Source organism: Gracilinanus agilis, chromosome X, assembly GCF_016433145.1.
Source record: "Gracilinanus agilis isolate LMUSP501 chromosome X, AgileGrace, whole genome shotgun sequence".
In the NCBI taxonomy this organism is placed as follows: Eukaryota; Metazoa; Chordata; class Mammalia; order Didelphimorphia; family Didelphidae; genus Gracilinanus; species Gracilinanus agilis.
The window spans coordinates 54,344,906-54,368,702 of record NC_058136.1 but is presented as its reverse complement, the minus strand read 5'-3'; the positions used below and the strand labels follow the sequence as shown (position 1 = coordinate 54,368,702).

The following is a 23,797-nucleotide window of genomic DNA, read 5'->3' as shown; positions in this document are numbered from 1 at the left end:
GGACAACTGTAGCCCCCAACCAGTGAGGACGGGGAGGAGAAAGGAAAGAAGAAAGACCAGAGAAGAGGAGGAGAAGAGGACCGACCAACTCCCTGGGCTGGGGAATCAGGCTATGCCTAGGCTGCCCAAGTTGGAGGAGTGCTTCTGACTTTTGACATTCCCAGTGGGGTTTTCCCCCTCTTGCCTCCCAAGCAAGGGAAGAAGGGAAGGGCATCAGTTGTTCTAAGGAATGAAAACTCTCACTCCTGGAACCCTCTCCTTCCTCCTCCTCTGGACCCTACAAGAGCAGGTCCTATTCAGGTGAGCAGAGCATGGGTTGGAGCATGTGGCTGCATGAATAACAGAACCCCCAAACCCAATGGCAGGAGAGGCTGTGCTTCCAAGGGATGCGGCCTGGGGTCCTCCGGGGATTCTGACCCAAGCTTTACGGGAAGCTGAGAGCCTAGTGGCTCCCCGAGGAACATAGCCCAAGAGACCCCAGTGAGGCACTGTCTAGGAAGCTAGTGCATTTGGGTAGGACACTTGGCTATAATGCTGGCTGCTCGGGGTAGTGAGTATGCTCCTGGGCATCACTTCTTAGCCTCTCCTCTCACACTCAGACACCCAGCTATACTCACTGAAGTCAAGAGGAAATCACATATGCTGGATGAGCAAAGGCTGCCCCCCCCTTCACCAAGGAACAGAGGTTTGCCGAAAGCCTGCATCTGGCGGAGTCTAAAATGAACAAACCGTAGGACCCCCTGCCTTGGGGGCTGTCTGTACATGACTGGTAACCAAGCCCCCGGTGGAAATAAATAAGACTCTCTGCCTATGAGGGGACAGAATACTTCCCAGAGCTCCTTGCTCTCCTGCACCCCTACCCTACAGAATAGGTGCTGAATTAGAGCTGGAAGAAACTCAGTGCTGTTAGGAGATGAGCAGCAAAAAGGGATGTGCCTGGGGACTGAGTGGGCTGGGAAAGGCACGCTGGCAGGGGCAGGAATGGTCCTCTCTCACATCCCTCTTCATGCCGTTCATCGCTATGACCGAGGGCCTATTTGAAGATACTTCCCTCCCTAAATACATCTAGTGGCCCCTTTGTCAGCTGGGAGCACTGAAGAGCAATACTTCAGGGGATGATCCCTGATCCCAGCTTTGCTCCCTTTGGTGACGGGCTGGCCGCTTCCAAAACTGAGATTCCAGTTTCCTCTTGGAGGAATTATTTTTAGAAATACAGAAGTCAAATTTGACATAAGGGCCCTTAAAGGTCATTTAGTACAGTCCCCTTCTATTTACCCAAGAAGGGAAACCGAAGGCCAAAGTCGGGGAGGGACTTGCCCAAGGTCACATAGTCAGCTAGCACCCCCAGGACCTGATGCGAGCATGGGTTTCAGTTCTGCTACTTTTTAACTCTTCTTAGCGGCAAGGGCTTTCTAGGAATAAAGGTGCCTGGAGTGCCTTAGTGACACTGAGGACTACCTATGGTAAGCACTGGGCCTCCCTGCCCAATTCCAAAACTTCTCCTGTAGCAAGAAACCTTTGAGGGGAAGCCAAGTTAGTCCTGCTAACAGTGTGAGGGAAGGCTAAGCCTGAAGCTGCTGTGGAAGGTGGCCTGAGTAGAGTCAGTCTGTAAGTCTGCTGCAGAGAAAGGCTCTGACTCAGTCTCCCTATGGTGGGCAGGTGGCCATCAGCTGGCGATAGCACCTGGAAAGGAAGTGGGGACCTCCTCTGGCTTGATGATCACCTCCACCTTCTTCCCCTTAGTTTTCAGAATCCTTCTCTGGCCACCTACTCTAGCAGCTCCGGCTCTCGCCCCACTGGCGTATGGAGGGGTGGGGATGGGGCATAAGCTGTTACCACTTGAAGGGAGAGTGGTGGAGAGAGAAAGATGTGCAATCTTCAGAGAAGGGCTCCCTCTAGGAAAGGGAAGACATTAAGCTCTCCCTCCCATGCCTCTCGCTGGACCCTAAGGTGATGCCTAGAATCGGTCACTGTCTGGTGCTATTAGGTGACGTTAGGTGCTAGATGGCTGTGGGGGAGGGGCTCTTGGCTTTGAGAGACAAGTCCAGAAGAAGAGCAATCCCCATCACCTTTGGGCTGCTAGTACCTTGAAAGAAGCCCCCATTTTGGCTAGCTGGCCAGTAATCCTTTCTGCTGCTCAACTCCTTTGTACCTGAAGGTTTTGCTAAACCTGCGGAAACCCTGGAGAGACAGCGGGGTGTAATGAGTAAAGAACTGACTTTGGAGCCAGGAAGGCCCATGTTCAAATGCTACCTCAGACACTGAGTCTGTGGCCCTGGAAAAGTTGCTTAGGCTCTCTGGGCTTAGTTTTTCCCTCTGTAAAAGGAAGGGGAGGATTCGTTGACTTTGAAGGTCCCTTTCAGCTCTAAATCTGTGACACTATTCCATCTTCACGGGCAGGAATACAGGCAGACTGAGGGGATTCCAAATGCTCAAAAGAGAGAGTGGGCTTGTCAGGAAAGAAGAACTCCCGGACCATGTGTTAGATAGAAGTCCCAAGTTCCCAAAACAACTGCTAGAACTATATCATGAACCTTGGGCAAGAGAGGAGTACAAGGACCTAAGGTACCATTCCGGCAGAAGCCAAGTAATGCTGCCATCCTAGCCCTCGGAGAAACTGAATGAATGGTTGGCAAATAGTCTGGGGGCCTGGAGTGCACCATCTTTACATTGGCTTTTGCACCGAATGGGCTTTAGCCATAGTTGGACAAAATAAAGCTAGTCTTGGTCTCACCATGCCCAAGATACTTCTGCTTCACTTGGCCTAAGCATGGCTAGTCAGCCTCTGGCTCCAAGCCCCCATCTGATTCTGCCATCTGCAAATGCTCACATCCTAGGATCCTAGGCCAGAGGATCCTGTTCAAACCAGAATGTCAAGGCTTAAAATAATAACCAATAGGATACCTTATGGGGCCAGCACTCCCCCCCTCAACCCCAGCAATTCTGTTGCTGGGTTCTGACACCTCGGCCTCTAGAAGGAAAGTGTTCATGGATTCCTTGGGAATCCCCAGCTTTTAGGCTTATAGAATCAGAGTTGGCAGGGATCGATCTGAAAGGTCACCTCATTTCCTTATATCAAGCCGAGTTCCCAAGCCAAGAAGAACAAGCTGTTTCTATAAGGAGGCCCACTCCACTTGGGGGCAGCTCTAATTGTTGGAAATTGTTGGAAAATGTTTCCAGAATGCAGCTTAACTTGCCTCTGTGGAGCTAGCTTTCTCCTATTGCCACTCCTGGTTCTGCCACAGGACTGGGACCACAAGACGACCCTTTAGGTATCTGAAAATAGCTGCCATGCCCCCTCAAAGTCTTCTCTTCTCCACTCCCTTAAGAAATCCTAATGCGCCATAGTCTCTAGGGTCCTCTGTATCCTTTGTACACACTCCAGCTTACCAATCAATGTCTTTCTGTAAATAACAAAGTTGGCAGGAGGGGAAGGTTTAAGAGGAGACATGAGCTCAGTTTGGGACATGTCCCACTGACATCTCAAACTCGACAGCAGGCATTTGGAGTCATGAGATTGGAGCTCAGCAGAAAGATTAGGGCTGGCTAGAAACATTTAGGAATCATCTGTGGAGAGATGATAATTACACCCATGGGAACATATGAGCTCACTAAGGGACACAATATAAAGAGAAGAGAAGAGGGCCTAGGACAGAGCCTTAGGGAACACCCACATGTGGAGGAATGAAGAACAATAATAAACCGAGAATAGAGAACAAGAAGAAATGGCTAGAAAGGAGAGAGTACATCCACAAGGCAGGGGTGGCCAGCAGTGGTCAACCTTGCAGAAAGGTCAAAGAGAATGAATCATTGTATTGTGTAATTAAGAGTTAAAGGTGATCTTTGAGAGAACAGTTGTAGTCAAGCGGTAGAGTCGGAAGCTAAATTCTGAGGGACTGAGTGAATGGATGGAGAAGCATATCGTTAGGAGTGGCATGATCACAAAACATTTCCATGTGAAGTTATGCTCTCGCCAGGTTGTGACCTGATATACATCAGCCATTCATGGCTCACAACTTCATGGGAAAGGCTGAGGAGAAGCAAAGGGGGTGAGGGCAGAAACATGTAGCCCACTAATTTTCAACCTCTCTTCACTAGGTTGGCTTCGGGGAAAGAGGAAGTCAAATTTGCCTCCAAGAGCATTCCTCAGCCCATGTCACCCTCTGATTTCCTGGACAAACTCATGGGACGAACTTCTGGGTATGATGCTAGGATTCGACCCAATTTTAAAGGTAAATTGCCTCTAGTTTTTACGGGAGGCCCAAGGACACACCAGTGTCCAGCCAGGACCTCTGATTTCCAGCCACGATGAAGGGAAGGATGGTAAAGGCGGTAAAAGGTGGGCTCTTCTGTCTATCCTTGCTCTTACACGCTCAATGCTGCCCTCCATTCCCTATGGATCCCACCCAGTCAATCGCCATCTTCCCTTGACCTTTCCAATCTCCATCACTACCCCTAGCCTTAGCTATTTATCTCCCCTGCTCAGCTATCTACACACTTTTGGGAGAAGACCCAGGAGGGAAAAGGAGAAAAGGAAAGGAAAAAAGAGCCAAGAGGGAAAGGGACTTAGTTCACTGGCTGACTCCATAGTCCCTTAAGTGATTCAGTAATGGCGCTATGGTTTGGTGTCCTCAGGGCCCCCTGTGAATGTGACTTGCAACATCTTCATTAACAGCTTCAGCTCTGTCACAGAAACCACAATGGTAAGTAACACCCCCTCATCACTGCCAGGATTCCCTGTTCCTCCCTTTATTCCTTCATAGGGTTTCCTCAGTCCCAGATCTCCACCCCACACCCCACACACACTACAAGGGATGTCCCAATCTCCTCACTGGATTTCTACCTCCTACTGCAATACCAAGGCAAGAAAGTACTTCCTATTGTCGTAGACTTTCAGCTGAAAGAGACCAGAAGAATCATCTAATCCATACCCTTGCTGAAGGCATGGATTCCCCCTTGCATATGAAGCTTTCCCTTCTTTCTCTTTTCTTTTTCTGATCTCATGGCCAAGGGCACAGGCTCTTTAGCATGGCTGGCCTGTGAGTTCCCAAAGCTGAAATACTTGCTATTCAAACCATCAGAGACCTGAGGTCTTATGAAAGGAGGCAGATGGAGGCTACAAAGCTCTGTGTGTCTAGGCAGCAGGGGACCAGAGATGTGGGGTGGTAGCTCAGATCAGATCAGCCCAGCCCAGCCCAGTCCAGTCCCCTTCTCCAATGGGAAAGGCTTCTTTTCCCGATGTTCTAAGCACACTTCCTTTGGAGGTCTGAAGGAGCCTCAAACTGAGCCTGCAGGGTTGTCCTAGCTGCATTTGACATGGCTGTTTCCTCCCCTTCCCCCAAGGATTACAGAGTGAATGTGTTCCTTCGGCAGCAGTGGAACGACCCACGCCTAGCCTATCTAGAATATCCAGATGACTCCCTAGACCTAGACCCTTCCATGCTAGACTCTATCTGGAAGCCAGACCTATTCTTTGCCAATGAGAAGGGGGCCAATTTCCATGAGGTGACCACTGACAACAAGCTGCTTCGGATCTTCAAGAATGGGAGTGTGCTCTACAGTATCAGGTGTGGGCCAGAGTGGGAAAGGAAAGCCTTGGGGAGAGGAAAATGGAGGAAAAGAGGGAAGGGCTGGCCATGAGGGGAAAGGGGGCCAGCAGTTCCTTTTTGTGTATCTGCAGTAGATCAGCTGAGGCTGTTGGTCTAAAGCTGGGTGTGGCACACAGTGTAAGGAGGTTGTGCCAAGATCACCGTTACATCTCTTTGTTTGTCAGGGCAACATACACAAGCCCTTAAAGGGAAGAAGGCATACTGAGGAGGAGGAGGTTGAAATGACATTGTTTTTCTCTCTCTGCACTGGTATAGTGAGTAAAGAGCATTAGCCCTGGCAACAGGAAAATCTAGGATAAAGTCCAGCCTTTGACATCTTTGTGATCCTGGGCAAAATGTTTTACCTATTAGCCTCAATTTCCTCACCTGTGAAATGAGAACAATACCTGTAGCGATAGCTTTAGCAAGTGAGATAATGTGTGTCATAGAGCCCTTGACTAACTTGAAATTGCCATATCAGTATTCATGATCTTTATTATTATGTCTGGTTCTGCCAGGCTGACTCTTGTCTTGTCTTGCCCGATGGACCTCAAGAACTTTCCCATGGACATCCAGACGTGCACAATGCAGCTAGAAAGCTGTGAGTACCTGTGGACGGATGAGGTATAATCGGGAGGGTGCTCCTAAGTATCTCCCCCATCAGCCTGCTTGGGGACTTAAAATTCCACCACTGCTCACTCTTTGGATTAAGGCACAAGATCCCCTTTCAAATGTTCTAGAGCCTAGTAGGACCCTGACCAGCCCAGCTGAGGCACTGTAGTAGAGGCCTTCACAAAATGATAAGTAGGGGGTAAACCCCAATACCGTCTACTCACAATTGGACCCTGGCCAGCCCCTTACCTCTAATGCAGACATTACCGAGCTCTGACGTATGACCTTAAAGTAGGAACTGAGCCAGGCTCATAAGTGGCTCGTAAGATCTTTCTCTGTTCCTTTTCTATTGGATGTCTGTCATCCAAAGTACTTCCAGGTATGTGAGGTGTTGGCTTCCTGTGTGTGCTCATAACACCGCAGGCCTCTAGGAGTACAGAGACGGTGTACCTATATATTCAATGTGTTCAGTGACCCTCTCCATGAGGTGTGGTGGGGCATCGGCTATTTCTATGCCCAAATGTGCCAAATGCACATTCCCCAAGGGTGGTGAGCTTTAAGAAATCCTAGCTCTGAAAGTGATCCTATGGTTTGCATGCAATATTTGACACACACGCTCACTCAGCTAGATTCCAGACGTCCAGGAGATTCTCACCTGCTACCTGAGCACCTCTCCGGAAGGGAGAGGATAAGCTGAAGAGCTCGATGCTCATTGCTATCTCCTCTGAGTCCTAGATATAAGGTGGGATATCTTCTCCTGAAAAGCCTTGCCCAAATGAGCAAGGAATGCCCAGTCCTTACTCCTCCTGTAGGGTCAGACAGGGTAGCCTTTTTCTGTGTGTGCAGGTGCACGCGCGCACACACACACACACGCGCACACACACACACACACACACACACACACACAGAGTGAGGCCCTGACTCTCTGCTTCTCCTCTTTCAGTTGGTTATACTATGAATGACCTTGTGTTTGAGTGGCTGGAAGATGCCCCCGCTGTGCAAGTGGCTGAAGGGTTGACCCTGCCCCAGTTTATCCTGAGGGATGAAAAAGATCTCGGCTACTGCACCAAATATTATAACACAGGTAAAGTCTAGAATTCTCCACCACTTCTGGACTCCAGGGCCTGGGCCTGGCCACTGATGAGCTCTATGGCTCCAAAAGAAACTGACCTTTAGAGCTGAACTATAGGAGCAATCGGCTATGTTCTGGGAGGGATACAGGTGATGTGGTTAATGCTCTGCTCATGCCCAGCAAGGCCACAGGAAAGCCCCTTAGAATCAGTGTCTCTGGGCTATACTGCAGGCAAAGCCCAGGCTCTACCTACCAACTGTGGCCCCTCTCCTATGGTGCCAATCATCTCCTCCTGATAGCTTCTTGACTGAGCCCTAAGGTGTAAGTGCCTGAGCTGGAATACCAGAAAGCACTCCCAACTATGTGGGTAGAGGATTTTAGAGAGACAATGGAAAAGAGAGGTCCCAGGGCCAAGGGAGAGTTCAGTGTTTCATTACAGGTTTTCCTTTTCACAATCCCAGCATAAGACGTGGCAAGGAAGATTGGAAGAGTCTGTGATCTTTAAGACCAAGAACCAAAGGGAGGGTTGGGCAGAGCCCAAGGGAGGAAGACTCCATTCCAGAGAAGAGATGGAATTGGCAAGTGTCTGGCATGACCCAGGGAAGGGAGTCCTGGCCACATTTCTGCCAGAGCTAATAAACAAATAATCGTCTCCCTCCATCTTCCCATTAGGAGCTGCTCTCCAAACCATCATGGAGTCAAATTAAATTGGTTTTCAAAACCAATGAACAAAAACTAACAATCGAGGAAAGACCTATACAAAGATTCCTATACAAGAGGCCTGCTTCCCAGTGGGACAGCTACTGGGCACAGCCAGCTCTCACTTGAGTGCCCTTTCCCATATGGGCAAGTTGGACTGGGAAGCTCTATGCCTTTGCAGAGGTGCCAGGTTTCCCTCAATATTTGATTATCTTAGTGATCTGTGCTCCTTAGTGCCTCTAATATAATCTGCATTGCCTGTGAACAACAGGCAATCGACAAGCATTTATTAAGAAGTTACTGGGGACAGCTGGGTAGCTCAGTGGATTGAGAGCCAGGCGTGGAGATGGGAGGTCCTGGGTTCAAATCTGTCTTCAGACACTTCCCAGCTATGTGACCCTGGGCAAGTCACTTAACCCCCATTGCCTAGCCCTTACCGCTCTTCTGCCTTGGAGCCAATACACAGTATTGTTTCCAAGATGGAAGGTGAGGGTTTAAAAAAAGAAGTCACTATGTGCCAGGGACTGTGTTAAACTCTGGGGATTCCAAGAAAGACCAAAACAAGGTCCCTGTCCTCGAGGAGTCCACATTTTAATTGGGGGACCAATGAAAACAACTACGTACAAACAAGATACACACAATCTAAAAGAGGGATAGTCTGGGAAGTGAAGGCACAAGAGAGAGGGACAAGAAAAGCCTCCTGATGAAGGTGAGATTTGAGCTGACTCTGGAAGGAAGCCAAGAGGCAGAAGGGGGGAAGGAAAATGTGTCAGGCATGGGGACAGCCTGCAAAGAAGCATGAAGCCTGGAGATGCTGGAGCATAGAGTCTGGGGAGGAGAGTAACACTTTCAGAAGATTGGAAAGGTAGGAAGGGGTTGGGATGGGAAAGGCTTTAGAAGCCGAACAGAAGACTTTATATTTGATCCTGGAGTTTGTTGATATAAAATCAGATGGGGTGGGGGCTCTGAGGAGAGCTGATCTCACTGGAGCTTTAGAAAAATTACTCAGCAGGGAGCTGAGTGGAGGATGGATTTCAATGAGGAGACCAGTTAGGTGATCACTGCCCAGGGTAGCTATGTGATGTGAGGATGAGGAGTCAAGGATAACATGGAGGATGTGATTCTGGGTGTAGCAGAGCACCTTAAGGATAGACTGAAGACAAAGGTGAGGAGTTCTGTTTTAGACAAATCGAATTTGAAATGCCTACAGGATATCCAGTCTGAGACGTCCAAGTTGAAGTTAGAGATTTAAGGCTGGAACACAAAAGAAAAAAGACTAGAGCACAGGAGAGAGATCAGGTTTGGTGTTCTGCATCTAGAGGTCATCTGCATAAAGATGATAATGGAATCTATAGGATCTGAGAGACTGTCAAGTGAGATAGCATGCAGCATTGGCGAAGGTTTTGGAGACCACGTGCTCAAACTGCAACTTCAAGCTGCCTGTGAGCCCCCCACAGTACTCCAGACAGCAGAGGGAGGAAGTGCTCAGCTTGGGCAGCTGAACAGAGGGATGGACGGGGCATGCAAAAATGTCCTAGGGTGCTGTGGAGAGGGGGAACGGAGCAGCTCTCTCCGTACTGCCCCGGCACCCGTGCCACCGCTTTGCCAACATGGGTATAGAGGGAGAAGAGAAGAAAGCCCAGTCCAGATGCCCATGGGATAGCCATAGTTAGTGGGCATGTCTTGGATGAATTCCGGCAAAGAGCCTGAGGAATGATCAGATTGGCAGGAGAATCAAGAGAGGGCATCCAGGAAGAGAGGAGATTGATAGTGTCAAAGGCTGCAAAGAGGTCATGAAGGATGAAGACTAAAAAAATCCCATTAGATTTAGCCACTAAGAAATCATTGGCAACTTTGGAGAGGGCAGTATCAGTTGAATAAGGAGGTCAGAGAGCAGATTGTAGAGAGTTTAGAAGAGAGGGAGAGGAGATGAGGTGGATGTACCAACTACAGGTGGCTTTCTTTTAACAAGAGTTAAGTTGAGAAGGGGAGGAGAAAGATAAGACAGTCATTAGTGAAGATGCTCAGACCAAGTGAGGATTTTTTCAGAACGGAAGAGAAATGGACATGTTTGTAGACATTGGGGAAAAGGCCAATAGATGGGGAGAGATTCAAAATGAAAGAGAAAAGGGGAGTAGAGGGAGAAATCTACTAAAGAAGAGGATTGAGTTGAATCAAGGGAACATGTAGGTTTGCCTTGACAAGAAGAAGAGGCACCTCTTTACAAGAAACAATAATAGTGGAGAAAATAATTATGGAAGATGTCTGAGAAATATGGGATGAGGAGGAAGAGAAAAGAGGGAGCTCTCAATAGATGGCCTCAGCCAAGGTCCTGGTTTGAGAGAATGGTGGAGGGGAAGAATGGCAGGAGGGGCTTGAGAAGGGATAAAAAGGATTGGAAAAACTACTGTGGTGAGTTGGGTAGCAAGTCAATTACAGAGGAATTGCCTTTCAACAGTGAGGGCCCAATTGAGATTGTATGACATAAATTTGTAGTGGATCCAGTCAGCACAGCTTTGTAACTGTTTCCAGCTCCCCTCAACAGCAACTCTACAAGAGAAAACAAAGAGGAATCCTCTAGTCCTGAGACAGTAAGCCAAATAGGGCTAGAGGCCTAGACCACTGTCTACAAGGTTCATTAGAGTCAAGCCGCCAAGTCAACAAGCATTTATTGTTTACTGTGTGCGAGTGACTCCAGGTCACTCCCTGTGGTGAAGTTGAGGCAGAAGACTTAGAATTGTGAAGGTCTCAGCCATATATCACATTTATTCAGCTTTTCTTTGATCTACTTGTAAACCACGGGAGGGAGATAGAGATAATATGGGAGTCACCATGTTGAGTCTGGCTCAAAAGGAGACAAGGCTACTGCCAGCCAGCTATAGGCAAGAGGGTGCATGTGGGGCTAATCCTCTCTTGTTTGGCAGGAAAGTTTACCTGTATCGAGGTGAAGTTCCACTTGGAGCGCCAGATGGGTTACTACCTGATCCAAATGTATATCCCCAGCCTGCTCATTGTCATCCTATCCTGGGTCTCCTTCTGGATCAACATGGATGCTGCCCCTGCCCGGGTAGGCTTGGGCATCACGACGGTATTGACAATGACGACCCAGAGCTCAGGCTCCAGAGCTTCTTTACCTAAGGTGAAAAGGCACATTGGAAGATAACTTTGCATAAGATATCTCTTAGCTAGCTCATCTTCTTATGTCGGCCATGTCTGAATTCAAATGAACAAACGTTTACCAAGGATTGATCACACAAGTCCATGAGAAGTAGGTCGAGAGCCAGCCTTAGTCAAGAAGACCTGCTTCTGTTACATACTGGCTGTGTGACCCTAAACAAATCACTTTGCCTCTTAGTACTTTAAGCCAACAGTGTCAAACTCAAATTGAAACTGATTCCTGCTGGCTGCATGTTGACTTAAAAAACTACAAATTAACATTATCTACGTTGAATTTATTTTTACACATTTTGTTAAACCTTTCCCAATTACATTTGAATCTGGTTCAGGCTGTACTCAGGAGTTTTGCAGAGGCTTGTGGCTGCTATTAAGTTTGACACTTCTGCTCCAAGGCTCTAAGGGGGACAGAAGGTTTCCCTATACCAATGAAATCCTAGGTCCAGACAAAGCCAAATAATTATGTGCATAGTCCCACGTAGGGCAGGCTAGTGGTGCAGTGGATAAATTGCTGAGCCTGGAGTCAGAAAGACCTGAGTTCAAATGTGGCCTCAGACACTAAGTAGCTGTGTGAGCCTTGCCAAGTCATTTTATCCTGTTTGCCTCAGTTTCTTCATCTGTGGAGGAGAGTCAGACCCCACTGAGAAATGTCTGAAAAACGACAACAAACAGTCCCATGCCCGGTGGTGGAGCTACATAGGATTACAGGTGCTAGAGAATTTAGAAGCAGAAAATATCAATGCTTCGGGATCTTCCTGATCCAGTCGAAAGAAGAAATTATAGACATCGTAGAATCATAGACAACTTCTAAAGATGGGAGGCACCTTGGAGTTCAATGATTCCAAGCTACTCACACCTTACTAATGAAAAAACTAGGGCAGAGAGAAGGGCAGTCACTCCTTATGAGCTAAAATATTAGATCTAAAAGATTCCAGGTATTTGAAATAGGTTTGAATTCACTTTTAAATAATCTCTCTGTCCTATTACTTCAAGTCAAACCATATCCCGAAGGGAAGCAAAAATTCTGATGTTTTGCTGGAATTTTGTCGTAATAAATATTGCTCAAAGGAAGTGGATCCCTGGCTAGGGCTTGGCACATTATTGTCACACAAATGCTTATTGTCACAGGACCCCTTGCAATAAGGTTTGCCTGATGTCTCCAATACTTAGGAAGGAAATTCGAGGACTCCTCCCCGACACCTTGCACCTGAAAAAAGCCTTCTGGTCAGAAAGACCAAAAGCAGATTTAATGACTTTATCAGGATGTGCTCCTGTCTAATTTAACACGGACTTTGGGCCCCTCCCAGGCCCGAGCTTTCCAGTGTCCAGAGAGGACTTCTCAAGGAGGTATAAACTGGAGGCAGGGAGAAGTGAGACTCAACCAGGGCCTCAGATCAGTGGCATTCTTTGATGAGCATAGGGACTCACTCCATGGCAATGCTCCCTGGGTTAATATGGGGAGAGAAGGGACTCTAATATTTTAAAAAGAAAATTATAGCCCTACCGTACAGGTCATGTAAATGCTCTACTGCTTTTGGAAAATAAATAAACAAAAAAATGCCCTAGATGGAGGGAGCGGAGGGTGAGAGGCAGTTCTATGTCAAGGCTGAAGTGCAATGGTGGACTATAGAAAGGAGAATGAAGAACTGTGAGGTGAAAAGGAAGTATCTGCTGACCTTCCTAACTAGACAGCTTCAGATTGAACTGCATAGGACCCAACCAAGGTTAAAATAATGGGAAAGGAGGGACGGAGCAGACAGACTTCAGTTGGACCAATCAGTCAAGCTGGAGGTGATGGGAGTGGCAGAGTTGCTGCTGAGGCATGCAAGTGGGCACCTGGAGTGTCATCCAGTAAGTAACAATGATATGGCATATTCAGGGGAGAAATCATGGGCAGAGATTCTAGCCAGGAGAAAAGAGGCCAGGCTGTGCCAGGGAGAAAACAGACATGGAGAACACAGCGTTCCCTTTTGTGTTTCTTGGGTTGTTTCACTGTTGAGATCAAGAGAGAGAGGGATCTAAGGGAAAGTGCTGCCATCTCTACCTCAGGCTTGCCAAAAGAACTCCCTTTTCCGGTCCCCTCCTGTGAACACACACAATCCATCTGCTCCCAGAAACCACTTACTTTGTTTTCTCATTTGGAAGGAAATGGCTTTTTTCCTTCTCTTTTTTGCAGCATCTGGCACCTCCTGGTCAGATTCTAATGGGTTTTCTACGGCTCTGTTGGCCAGAAAGCAAACCACAAATGTGCATCCCAACCAAAAAGTCTTAGGTGCCATTCAGAGCAAAGGCTTCAGGTCATGCCTTAAGAGTGGCTATTTTCATTACTCTGGGACCAAAGAAGGCACCCTGCCATCATCCCCAGGTCCTGGTGTGAGTTGTGAAGGACAGGGATACAGTCTCCCACTAAAAGGTTCCAGGGCCTTTCACTTTAACTGAAGGGGCTTTGAGAGGAACATAGAGAAAAATATGAAGGCTTCTCTGGCACTAGGGAAGGCTGGCCTAGAGAATCTGCCCTTGGGATTCTTCCAATTCACCTAACGCTATTGCTGCCTTTGGTTCCTCTGAGCCCTTAGCTCCTGGTAACTTTGACAGTCACTGATCACAACAGCTCAAGTCACAGCACCAGAGGCTTCTGGGACATATCTCCCACCCCTCCTCCTCACCCCCAGAATCACAGAGCTGAAACAGGGAACTGGGCCAGTGAAAGAGAACAGCAGGTAGCCTAAAATCCAGGTCATGAAGATATCCCCATCAGCACTCTGGCTCTTAGAATCAGGGGAAGATAGATAGAGGAGAAGGGTCCCCATGGCACCAGAGAAAGAGACATGTGGATGTTCTGGAGCATACGATAAAAGAAACAAAGGCAACCGGGGCTGAGAGAAGATAGGCTGCAAAGGAGAAGAGTGAATCAATAATATAGCAGAGGGTCCAGGCATCTGAACACTAGAATTCATGTAGCTCCTTTCCTTCCAAAAGCTCCTAGCACTTCCCAGATCATCCTCAATACTAGCTCATTATTTAATCTCCATCAGCACTGACTGAGGCCCCAGAGCAGTGCATGGCACTATAATAAGCTGCTAGTGACATCAGACAGCATTGCTACCTCTAAATAGATGGAAAAGTACAGACAAAGTGAGATGCAGTATTATTCAGGGTCACACAGCAAAATGGGGATCAAGGCCAAGACTCAAAGTGAGATCTAACTACAACATTTTAGAGATTATCTAATCCAACTGCCTTGTTTTTACAAATGCAGAAACGGGGGCCCAGAAAGGTTAAACAACTTGCCCAAAGTTGCACAGTAAGTAATTACTAACTATATTACGTATAGTTATATAGTATATAGGACTGGAGGTCCTAGGTTCAAGTCCAGCCTCGGACACTTCCAGCTGTGTGACCTTGGGCAAGTCACTTGACCCCTATCGCCCACCCTTACCACTCCTGGGCTAAGGACGGTCCCTAGCCCGGATGAAAAAGGAGGAGGGTTGGGCGTGGGGCTAGCAACCCCACCCTGTAAAAACTACATCTGCTAAAGAAACTGCAACCTAAAATAGGGGCAGCTGGGCTAGCTCAGTGGATTGAGAGCCAGGCCTAGAGACGAAAGGTCCTAGGTTCAAATCCAGGCTCAGACACTTCCCAGCTGGGTGACCCTGAGCGACCCATTGCCTACTGGTTGTGGCCCTATGCTCCTAGAATGGAGTCCCAGGATAAAAAAAAATTTCATACCAGAGCAAGACTTCAAGACCAGTATGTGAGGCTCAACTTCCAAATGGGATCTTGAGTTCTGTGTTCTAGTTTAAATGGGTGGCATACAGAATTAAGTGAAGGGGAATGATATGAAATAAGTCCAGAAAAGGCAACAGAGAGCCAGACTATGAAAGGGTTTGAGTATCAAACTGAAGAGTTTATATTTTATCCCAGAGGTAACAGGGAGCCACTAAAAATTCTTGAGCATAGATTCTTTTTTTTATCCAGAATAATTGTGAAACTCTGTCTTCGGGGAAATTCTGGCTGGTAAAAGCTGGGGAAACCATGTGGTTGGACTCAGGTTAGCAAAAAGCAGTATGGTGCAGTAGAAAGAAGCCCAACTCTAGAGTTGAGTCTTGAGTTCAAATCCCAGCTCTGCCATTTACTTCCTGATTGACTTTGAGGAAGCCCTCTCATTTCTCTGGGCCTCGGTTCCATCTATAAAATAAGGAGGGGAGGGGTTGGATTGAGCGACATCAAATATTATTGCTAGTTCTAGAGCTATCCAAAGAACAGCCTCTTTTAGCATGGAACCCTGCCTCAAACATGCTCACCTGCTCTCCGCAGTTGGCAATCTCTTCACTACCAACCCTAAGGGTTGCAGGGGATTGGCCAGGGTATACCTGCTCTTCACCACTCTGTAGTAACTAAATCAGGCCTCATTTGCCCCAGATCAGGATTTTGTTGTCATTTTTCAGTTGTCCCAATCACTTCCCATTCTTTGTCAGTTTCCTTGGTGAAAATACTGAAGTGGTTTTCCATTTCATTCTCTGGCTCATTTTACAGATGAGGAAACTGAGGCAAAAAGGATAAAGTGACTTGCCCAGAGTCACACAGCTAGGATATATCTAAGGCCAAATTTGAATTTAGGAAGATAAATCTTCCTCACTTCAGGTCTAACACTCTGTCCACTGCACCACCGAGCTGCCCATAGCAGGCTACCTTTTCGTTTTAGAGAACTTCTAATGGTAGAAACAAAGTGTCAGATGCTAGGAATATTGTGGGGCTACTTCCTCTTTTGTTGAAATTAAGGGGAATCATCATTCCCCACCTCTACTCTTAAGTTCTGCCTCTTTCCCAGGGAAAATGAGTAATACTAGCCAACTCAATTCAATTAGGCAATCATTTCTGATGCACCTACTATGTACTAGGCTCTGAGGATACAAAAACAAAATGAAAAATAATCCCTCCTTTCAAAAAACTGACACTCTACAGGAGTGAAAGGGTTCAATATACAAATATAAGACATATGCAAATCTCAAGCAGTGAAAAGGAGGGGCTCTAAAATTTGAGAGGAGTGTTCAAAGCAGAACTCCTGTAGGAAGTAGCTTGAGCTAAGTCTTGAAGGGAGCTAGGGATTTCAAGAGGTGAAATCAAGGAGTGAGAACATTCCAGACATGGGGGAAGCCTATGCAGAGGTACAGATCTGGGGAGGGAGTGAAACGTCATATATGGGGAACATCAAATGAGCAAGTTTGACTGGAACAGAGAATTCATAAGAGGAAGTATTGTGTAATCAGTTCAGAAACACAGGTCAGATGGAAATTGTGAAGGGTTTTCGATGCTAAACAGAGCATTGCTTCGTAAAGGCAATAGGGAGCCACTGAAATTTCTTGAGGGAGAGAGAGAGACATGGCCAAGCCTCTCAGTTTCTTATGGAGGAAAAAGGTGAGAAATAGGACCTGACTCGGAAAGAGCCTCTAGCATGGTGCCTTCTACACAACAAGTGCCTAATAACTATTGAAGGAGGAAGGGAAGAAGAAGGGAAGGAGGGAGATAGAGAAGAAATGAAAGCAAGGAAAGTAGAGGAAAATTTATGATAATGTGAAGTGGTCCATTAAAAGAACTGATCAAGCTAGATGATCTCTGAGGTCCTTTCCAACCTCAATGTTCTTGGAATCTGAAAGCTTTGCAATGTGGTAGATTACACAAGCCTGGGAGGCAGTTATGTGACCTGGAGTAGGCCATTTACCCTTGGTGTGTCTTGCTACAAGAAAGATGAACTCCACGACTATAAAATAAGTGTCCCCAGGTACCCCAAAGTGAGGGACATGAGCATATTGAGTAATACTCTTAGTTAAGAAAAGGGAGGCAGGAACAAAAGGAAAGCAGAGGAAGAGAGATGGATGACTCTCTGTCTTTAAAAAAGATATATTTTTTAAAAAATGAAACCGATCAAGAATGAAACTAAGGAGCAGAAAGACAGCTCAGCTGGGAGGGAGGGGAAGGGAATCCTGATGGCCACCTCTGCCCTGTGGACATTGCAGGTGTCCTACGTGAAGGCCATTGATATCTGGATGGCTGTCTGTCTGCTCTTTGTGTTTGCTGCCCTGCTGGAGTATGCTGCGGTTAACTTTGTCTCCCGCCAGCATAAGGAGTTCATGCGCCTTCGAAGAAGGCAGAGGCGCCAGCGCATGGTGAGTGTTTTGGTTTGCAACCCAGCATGCCATTCCCCCCTATCTCTGCTATCTTCTCTCGATCTTCTTCCTCCTGTTTCGGAGGCTCTTATCCACACTCCGTGATTCACTCGGGTATTGTCCCACTGGAAGGACTCATGCCATATGTTTTTAATTAAAAATTTTTTTCAGAGGGTAGCTGGGTAGCTCAGTGGATTGAGAGCCAGGCCTAGAGAGATAGGGGGTCCTGGGTTCGAGTTTGGCCGCAGACACTTCTTAGTTATGTGACCCTGGGCAAGTCACTTAACCCCTACTGCCTAGCCCTCACCATCCTTCTGCCTTGGAACCAATACACAGTATTGATTCTAGGGTGGAAGGTAAGGGTTAAAATTTTTTTTTCAAAGCCTTACCCTCTGGCTTAGAATCAATACCAAGTATTGGTTCTAAAGCAGAAGAGCAGTAAGGACTAGATGATTGGGGTTAAGTGACTTACCCAGGGTCACAAAGCTAGGAATCGGGCTGTGTTTGCATCAGCTATCTGTGGTATTGGCCAAAAGGGACAGCTTCTTCCTTCCTTTAATCTTCAGCAGATCCAGAAGTCAGACATGCAGGATGCTCCTACCTTTGACTTGGCTAAAATTGGTGCCAGCTTCACCCTCGTGTCTTACTCACTCTGGGGCTACAAGACATGGTGTTTAGTGGAAAGAATACCAAGGCAGGAGATCTCTGTTCAAGGCCCAACTCCATCACTGCATAGTTATGTGACCTTGGCTAAGTTACTAGCTCTCAGATCTATCGCCTTTATCGGTACAATGATTTCCAAGGTTGCTGAGTCCATTAAACCATACAAAATTACACAAAATTGGTCATGTTGCCCCCAAGTGATTGTGCAGCTTTTGGTTGTTAGCCTCCTCCTCCCTCCCCGAGGGTCCTGGAGTACTACTAGATGGGAATTCAAGGGCCAAAAAAGCATCTTTGGAGGTGAGAGCTGCTAAAGGGACTCTCTAACCCCCTCGGGGCGTAACTCTGCCAACTTGCCCGATTCTGGATAAAAGCTTCATTCTGGCCCCTAGAGGACAAACAGGAGCAGTTAGACTAGAGATATTCTCTGTTATTTATTTGTGTTCTTCATTCCCTTTTCTCCTATGGAAGAAAAAAAGTTTCCACTTGGGAGAACCATTAGATGGCCTGTGTTGTCATGACAACAGAGATGGCCTCTTTCCATCCCCTCTGGAAGGAGGCACTGGTGATCACCTGACAATCTGGTCCACCTGTCCCCCTCCCTGCCCTAGAGCCAGAGTGGGGGGGGGGGGGTGAGGGAGAGTGGGACACTGAGTTGTCATGACAATGAAGATGCTCTCCCTCTTCTACTTTCAGAAAGCAGTGTCTTTCCTGTTGTTATGACAACAGAAGCTTCCCTGGGCCACTCTTCTGGGCAGGGAATACAGCATGATGAACAAAGAACCCCGGCTGCTTTGGGCCATGGGCTGATTGCCTGGCCCAGAGGGGCAAAAAGATTTGGTGTGATCAGAACCACCAACTCTCCCAAGAAGCGGCAACTTCTCGCTTGGCTGGATCTAGAGGCCTCAGAGCTTGAGGCAGCAAAGCCAGGGGTGACCCCTGGAGATGAAATGGCAAGTTCAGGACCCCAGGCCTAGGGTCCGGCCTCTGTCAGGGAAGGAGGTTCGGTCTATCATAGGGTTACATCTTCTTCCAATTCCTTCCTGTCCAACTCCCGGAGTCTGATCTGTCTTCCGCTGGAGCCCAGGAGCTCCCAGATGGAACATAAAGTTCCCAGTGCCTTGCCTTGGGATTCAAGATAGCCAGCCCTGGGTCACTTGGCCTTGATCTCCTACTCTTTCTGGGTTCTTACCACTCATTATCTCTTTCGTCCATTAACAGAGCCCTGGGTAGGGCGCCCTCTAGTGGTCAAATCCACTCTGGCACCTCCTCATCATTTATTGTATGCTAGGAACTAAAGCTGGACCCTGACTCTGGAGCTGTGAGGGACCTCAGAGGGAAACTGAGGCCCAGGGAGGGGAAGGGATTTGCTCAAGGTCACACAAGTAGTAAGTAGCAAGGCTGTGATTTGAAACCACGTCCTGACTTCATGTAGAAATAAAAGAAACATTTCTTACTTACTAGGTCTAGCAGGAGGCATTGCCCTGCTCCAGAGATACACAAACAAAAAAACCCAAAGGAGTTTTTTTATTAAGTATTTATATATAATAAAGGAGCATTTACTAAGCAACTACTACATGCTAGGCGCTGTGCTAAGTAGCACTCTACAAATATTGCATTTGGTCCTCATCACCGGGCTGGGAGGATAGGTGCTGGTTTTTTTACACTGTATATTTTACAGGTAAGGAAAGTGAGGCAAACAAAGGTTAAGTGACCTATCCATGGTCACACAGATAATAAGTGTCTGAGGCCAGATCTGAATTCAGGTCTACCTGACCCTCTATCCATTGCACCACCTCCTGCCCCTATATCCCAAGTCCCATGTTCTTTTGAGGACATCACATTTCCTTTCCTAATTTGAAATTCCAAGCTAAGGTATGCCCCCCACCCATCACCTTTTAGACCTTCTCATGGCGGCCCTTGTCCCTCTAAAAAGATCTACACTGGGCTGGTAAAAGGCCAGGAAAGGAGGGATGTGGTAGGAGCCCTCCTCTAGGCTGCCATCTCTCTCTTATCAAGTAATCGCTTCTAGAAACTGATTTATCTAGCACAGTCCTCAATGGCTCCCCCCATCCTGTTTTTGTTGCATAGAGTGAGCAGGAATCTCTCTGGCAGCAGCCTAGCCTGAATGACCACGGGATAGCCTGCTGGAGCTTCTCTCACCTCTGAAGCACCAGGACCCCTCAAGGCACTATCAACTCATCTCTGCTTCCCCCCTTCTTTTCTGATGAAGTCAGGCCATTCCATTTGCTCCACTAACCAAATGAGCTCAAAGCGGTAAAACTGTCTTGGACCACAGGCCCGAGGCCCTGGGGGAAAAACCCTAATTAGGCAGGGCCTGAGTGGGTCCAGGCTCTAGGTAAAGACTGTAGCAAAACCCATCAGGCCCAGCCAAAGTCTGGGCCTCTTCCTTTGGGGCAGATCAAAGCAGTTGGGAGTATGGAGGGGGGGTTACTTTAGTTTCATTAGTCTGCTGGGGACTGTTTCTTTTTTGTCTTTGAATCTCTAGCTCCTGGCACAGTGCTTGGCAAGTGGCTACTGAATTGGTCTATTCCTGAAGCTGGGGGGAACTTGCCTAGAGTGCATTGGGCTGTCCTTGCCACCTCTGTACCCCTCTGACTTCCACCAACGTCCTTCACTTCCTTCAAGAATCAAACAAGACTTAAACTCTTTCAGAAAGGCTTTCGGGACTTCTGAACAAACTTCTCAGCAACCATACTTAAAGGGAAAGGGTCTCTTTCTTACTTTGAGGCTGTTTTCTGCTTTGTCTCTTTTAAAAGACAGTGAGTTCTTTAAGGACATCGATAATGTCTAGATCTGGGTAATCTCTTCTCTCCCCTGATGCCTAATGCCATTTATGTAGTGCCTTAAGGTCAATGAAATTGTTTCTATCCATTATCTCATTTTACCCTCTCAACAATTCTAGAAGGTAAGAACTAGTTATTATTCCCATTTTATAGGTGGGGAAACCGAGGTTCAAGCAAGTCACTTGGCTTGCTTAAAGTCCCACAGTTAGAAAGTCTTTCCAGGGCTCTTTCTACTTGCCTAAGATGAACAGATTGACCAGCTCCTCAGAGAATGATTGACCCCTGCCACGCAGAAAGGGGACTGCTACCACCCTGCAGTTCCCAACCTGCCAACCCTCTCCAGAGCCTTGGTCCAATAAGCCCTGCTTCCTCTCTCCCAACTTCTCACTTGCCCTTCCAGTTCCTCCTTTCCCTTATTTGTAGCAGCAGCTCACAGGGTACCCTGGACTTCGTGATGATAAAAGAGCCCAAAGTTCTCTCTCTTCTCCCTCCCTGACTTCTGGACACTGCCAGATCTCTGATTCTGCAGCCTTTCAGCCCTTGCCCACTCGCCCACCTCTGAGGGTAGGTACAAGGGGGATCAGGCTGCCATGGGCACATTCGCTTTCCCTTCCGGGCCTCATTCCCTACTCAGGGTCCTCTGCTTCACCTGTGAGAATGCAGAAGATCCAAAAGCATTTTTAAAGAACCAGCCAAACGGAGACTAGGAACACGGAGCTGGTTGGGTTTTTCCCTCTATTCTGGGTCTATTTAAGCAACTCTCACATTGTTATAATGGATGAATCAAGGGAGTCTAGTGGACCCAGAAGCAGGAATCTCTTCTCTTACTTCTTCTTTAACCTACCAATGGCTTTGGTGGGATGCCAAGGTTTCCACATCTCTGAAATGGGAATTAATATTACCTTTATCATAGGAATAACATATGGTTTTATCAGAGCACGCTGTAAAGTGCTGGGAGGTCTTTGGAAACGAGATGCTACAGAAATTCTGAAAGTAGCGTGGTATTCCTCTGGGGATTACTGTAGGAAACAAAAATATCTCCCTATCTTCCCCCTGGAGATCACAGTCTGGGTACCATACGACAGCTCAGAATTCATGCAGACATTTTCTAGCTTCTCTCTAAGTAGGCTCTGACTTGATCATGTCACATTCCCTTCCCCAAGAACTTTCAGTGGTTCCCCATTGCCCCTGGAACTAAAACTCCTTAACCCAGCATTTTAAGACCTTCCCAATACGGCTCTACTCACTCTCTCTTTCCAGGCTGATTGCATGTTACTTTTCTTCCAGACAAACTGGCCCATGTATTTATTGTTCATTGAACTCAGCCCTTAATCAGCATGTATTAGCATTGGTATCTCTCTCCATTTTAAAATGAGAATATGGAACATCATGGAACCTTTTCTGCATCACTCAGGGTTAGAGGAACCCAGGCATTCCTGACTCCAAGTCCAGCACTCTTTCCATGCTGCCTTACCCTTGAGCTTTGGTTTTTAGAGAGAGAAAACAAACAAGCCCCATCCTGGGTAGGATTCTGTCTCATTTCTTAGCCTACACATCATCAAAGCCAAATTCTCAAAAGCCTAGACGTTTCCTAAACAACATATTCCAGCAGGTTCTGCTTATCGCAAAAACTTTGGGCATCTCCATTCTTCTCAGGCATCCTTCACAATGGCACAACAGTACAGTTAGTTTTGAATGTTGCTAAGCATCTGTTGGTAACTATGGTTGTCGTTATATTATTGGGAGAGGGGAACCTGTAACCAAGAACATAACACACCCTATACTTATGGGCAGCTAGGTGGTGTAGGACATAGAGTACCCAGCCTGAAGTCAGGAAGACTCAACTTCATGAGTTCCAATCCAGCCTCAGACACTTACTAACTGTGGGACCCTGGGCAAGTCACTTAACTGTTTGACTCCATTTCCTCCATCTGCAAAAATAAGGGGGCAGCTGGGTAGCTCAGTGGAGTGAGAGTCAGGCCTAGAGACAGGAGGTCCTAGGTTCAAACCCGGCCTCAGCCACTTCCCAGCTGTGTGACCCTGGGCAAGTCACTTGACCCCCATTGCCCACCCTTACCAATCTTCCACCTATGAGACAATACACTGAAGTACAAGAGTTTTAAAAAAATAAGTTGGAGAAGGAAATGGCAAACCACTCTAGTATCTCTGCCAAGAAAACCCCAAATGAGGTCATGGAGAGTCACACACAACTGAGAAGTGACTTAACAACAACATGCTTATGGTGGATAAATGCATAGACTATACACAATATAGCCCAAATGCTTCTAGATACATTACTAAGTATACTGCAGATGTCTAGATTTCTATCTTGACATGCTATTTATACGTCCATGTCCTTGAGTAAGGGACAGATGTACGCAGTCTGGTCTCTGTCCCTATTATCATCTGAAGCCGTCCAGTGGCTCCACGAAGGTTCCTGGTGGGTAGGACACTCAGAAAGGGGAACCAGGGACTGAGAGAAAATGGGTTATGGGCTAAGGAAAGAACATAAGGCGAGAATGAAGACGCAAAGACAAAGTTCTGGCATAAGAGAGTCAGACAGCGAGTAAGCTCTGGTGGATCAGAACTTCCATGGTTAGGAGCTCTGATGGTCAAGAGCTTCCATGGTTCAGAGCTTCACTGGGACCTGATTTAGTAAGCTCTCATGGTCAAGAGCTTAACTCTTAGCCGCCATATTGGTATTTTTATCGGGGTTACAACAGAATGGGGGAAGGGAAAATGATAATTAGACAAGTGGTCTGACTCATTGGCACTATGAGGTAATCCTCAGGAGACACAAACTGCTGGAACCTAAAAGAACAGGTAGAGCTCACACCTAGATCTGGAATCCATATGGCCTGAGGTCTTGGGACACATGTTAACTGATTGTTTTAGGTAGATTAAGGAGACTGAGATAACCCACCAGTGTTCCCTTAGGGAAGGGCTAGGAATCTGGCCAGGCTGAGGTTCAACTGAACTCAAGGTTACAGAAATCAATCATAAGCAATACTAGAGTCA

The 23,797-nt window shown here is 47.1% G+C and overlaps 1 protein-coding gene across 1 annotated transcript in view; it reads left to right on the top strand.

Moving 5' to 3' along the window:
* Window positions 1-229: 229 nt before the first annotated feature.
* Window positions 230-23,797, top strand: part of LOC123253682 (glycine receptor subunit alpha-4-like) — a 50,615-nt gene continuing 27,047 nt past the window's right edge. The window contains exons 1-9 of the mRNA XM_044682836.1: window positions 230-300; window positions 4,099-4,232; window positions 4,636-4,703; window positions 5,344-5,567; window positions 6,107-6,189; window positions 7,144-7,284; window positions 10,896-11,110; window positions 17,163-17,312; window positions 17,882-17,982. Coding sequence (XP_044538771.1) covers window positions 230-300; window positions 4,099-4,232; window positions 4,636-4,703; window positions 5,344-5,567; window positions 6,107-6,189; window positions 7,144-7,284; window positions 10,896-11,110; window positions 17,163-17,312; window positions 17,882-17,982 — 1,187 coding nt within the window. The remainder of the gene's footprint in view (window positions 301-4,098; window positions 4,233-4,635; window positions 4,704-5,343; window positions 5,568-6,106; window positions 6,190-7,143; window positions 7,285-10,895; window positions 11,111-17,162; window positions 17,313-17,881; window positions 17,983-23,797) is intronic.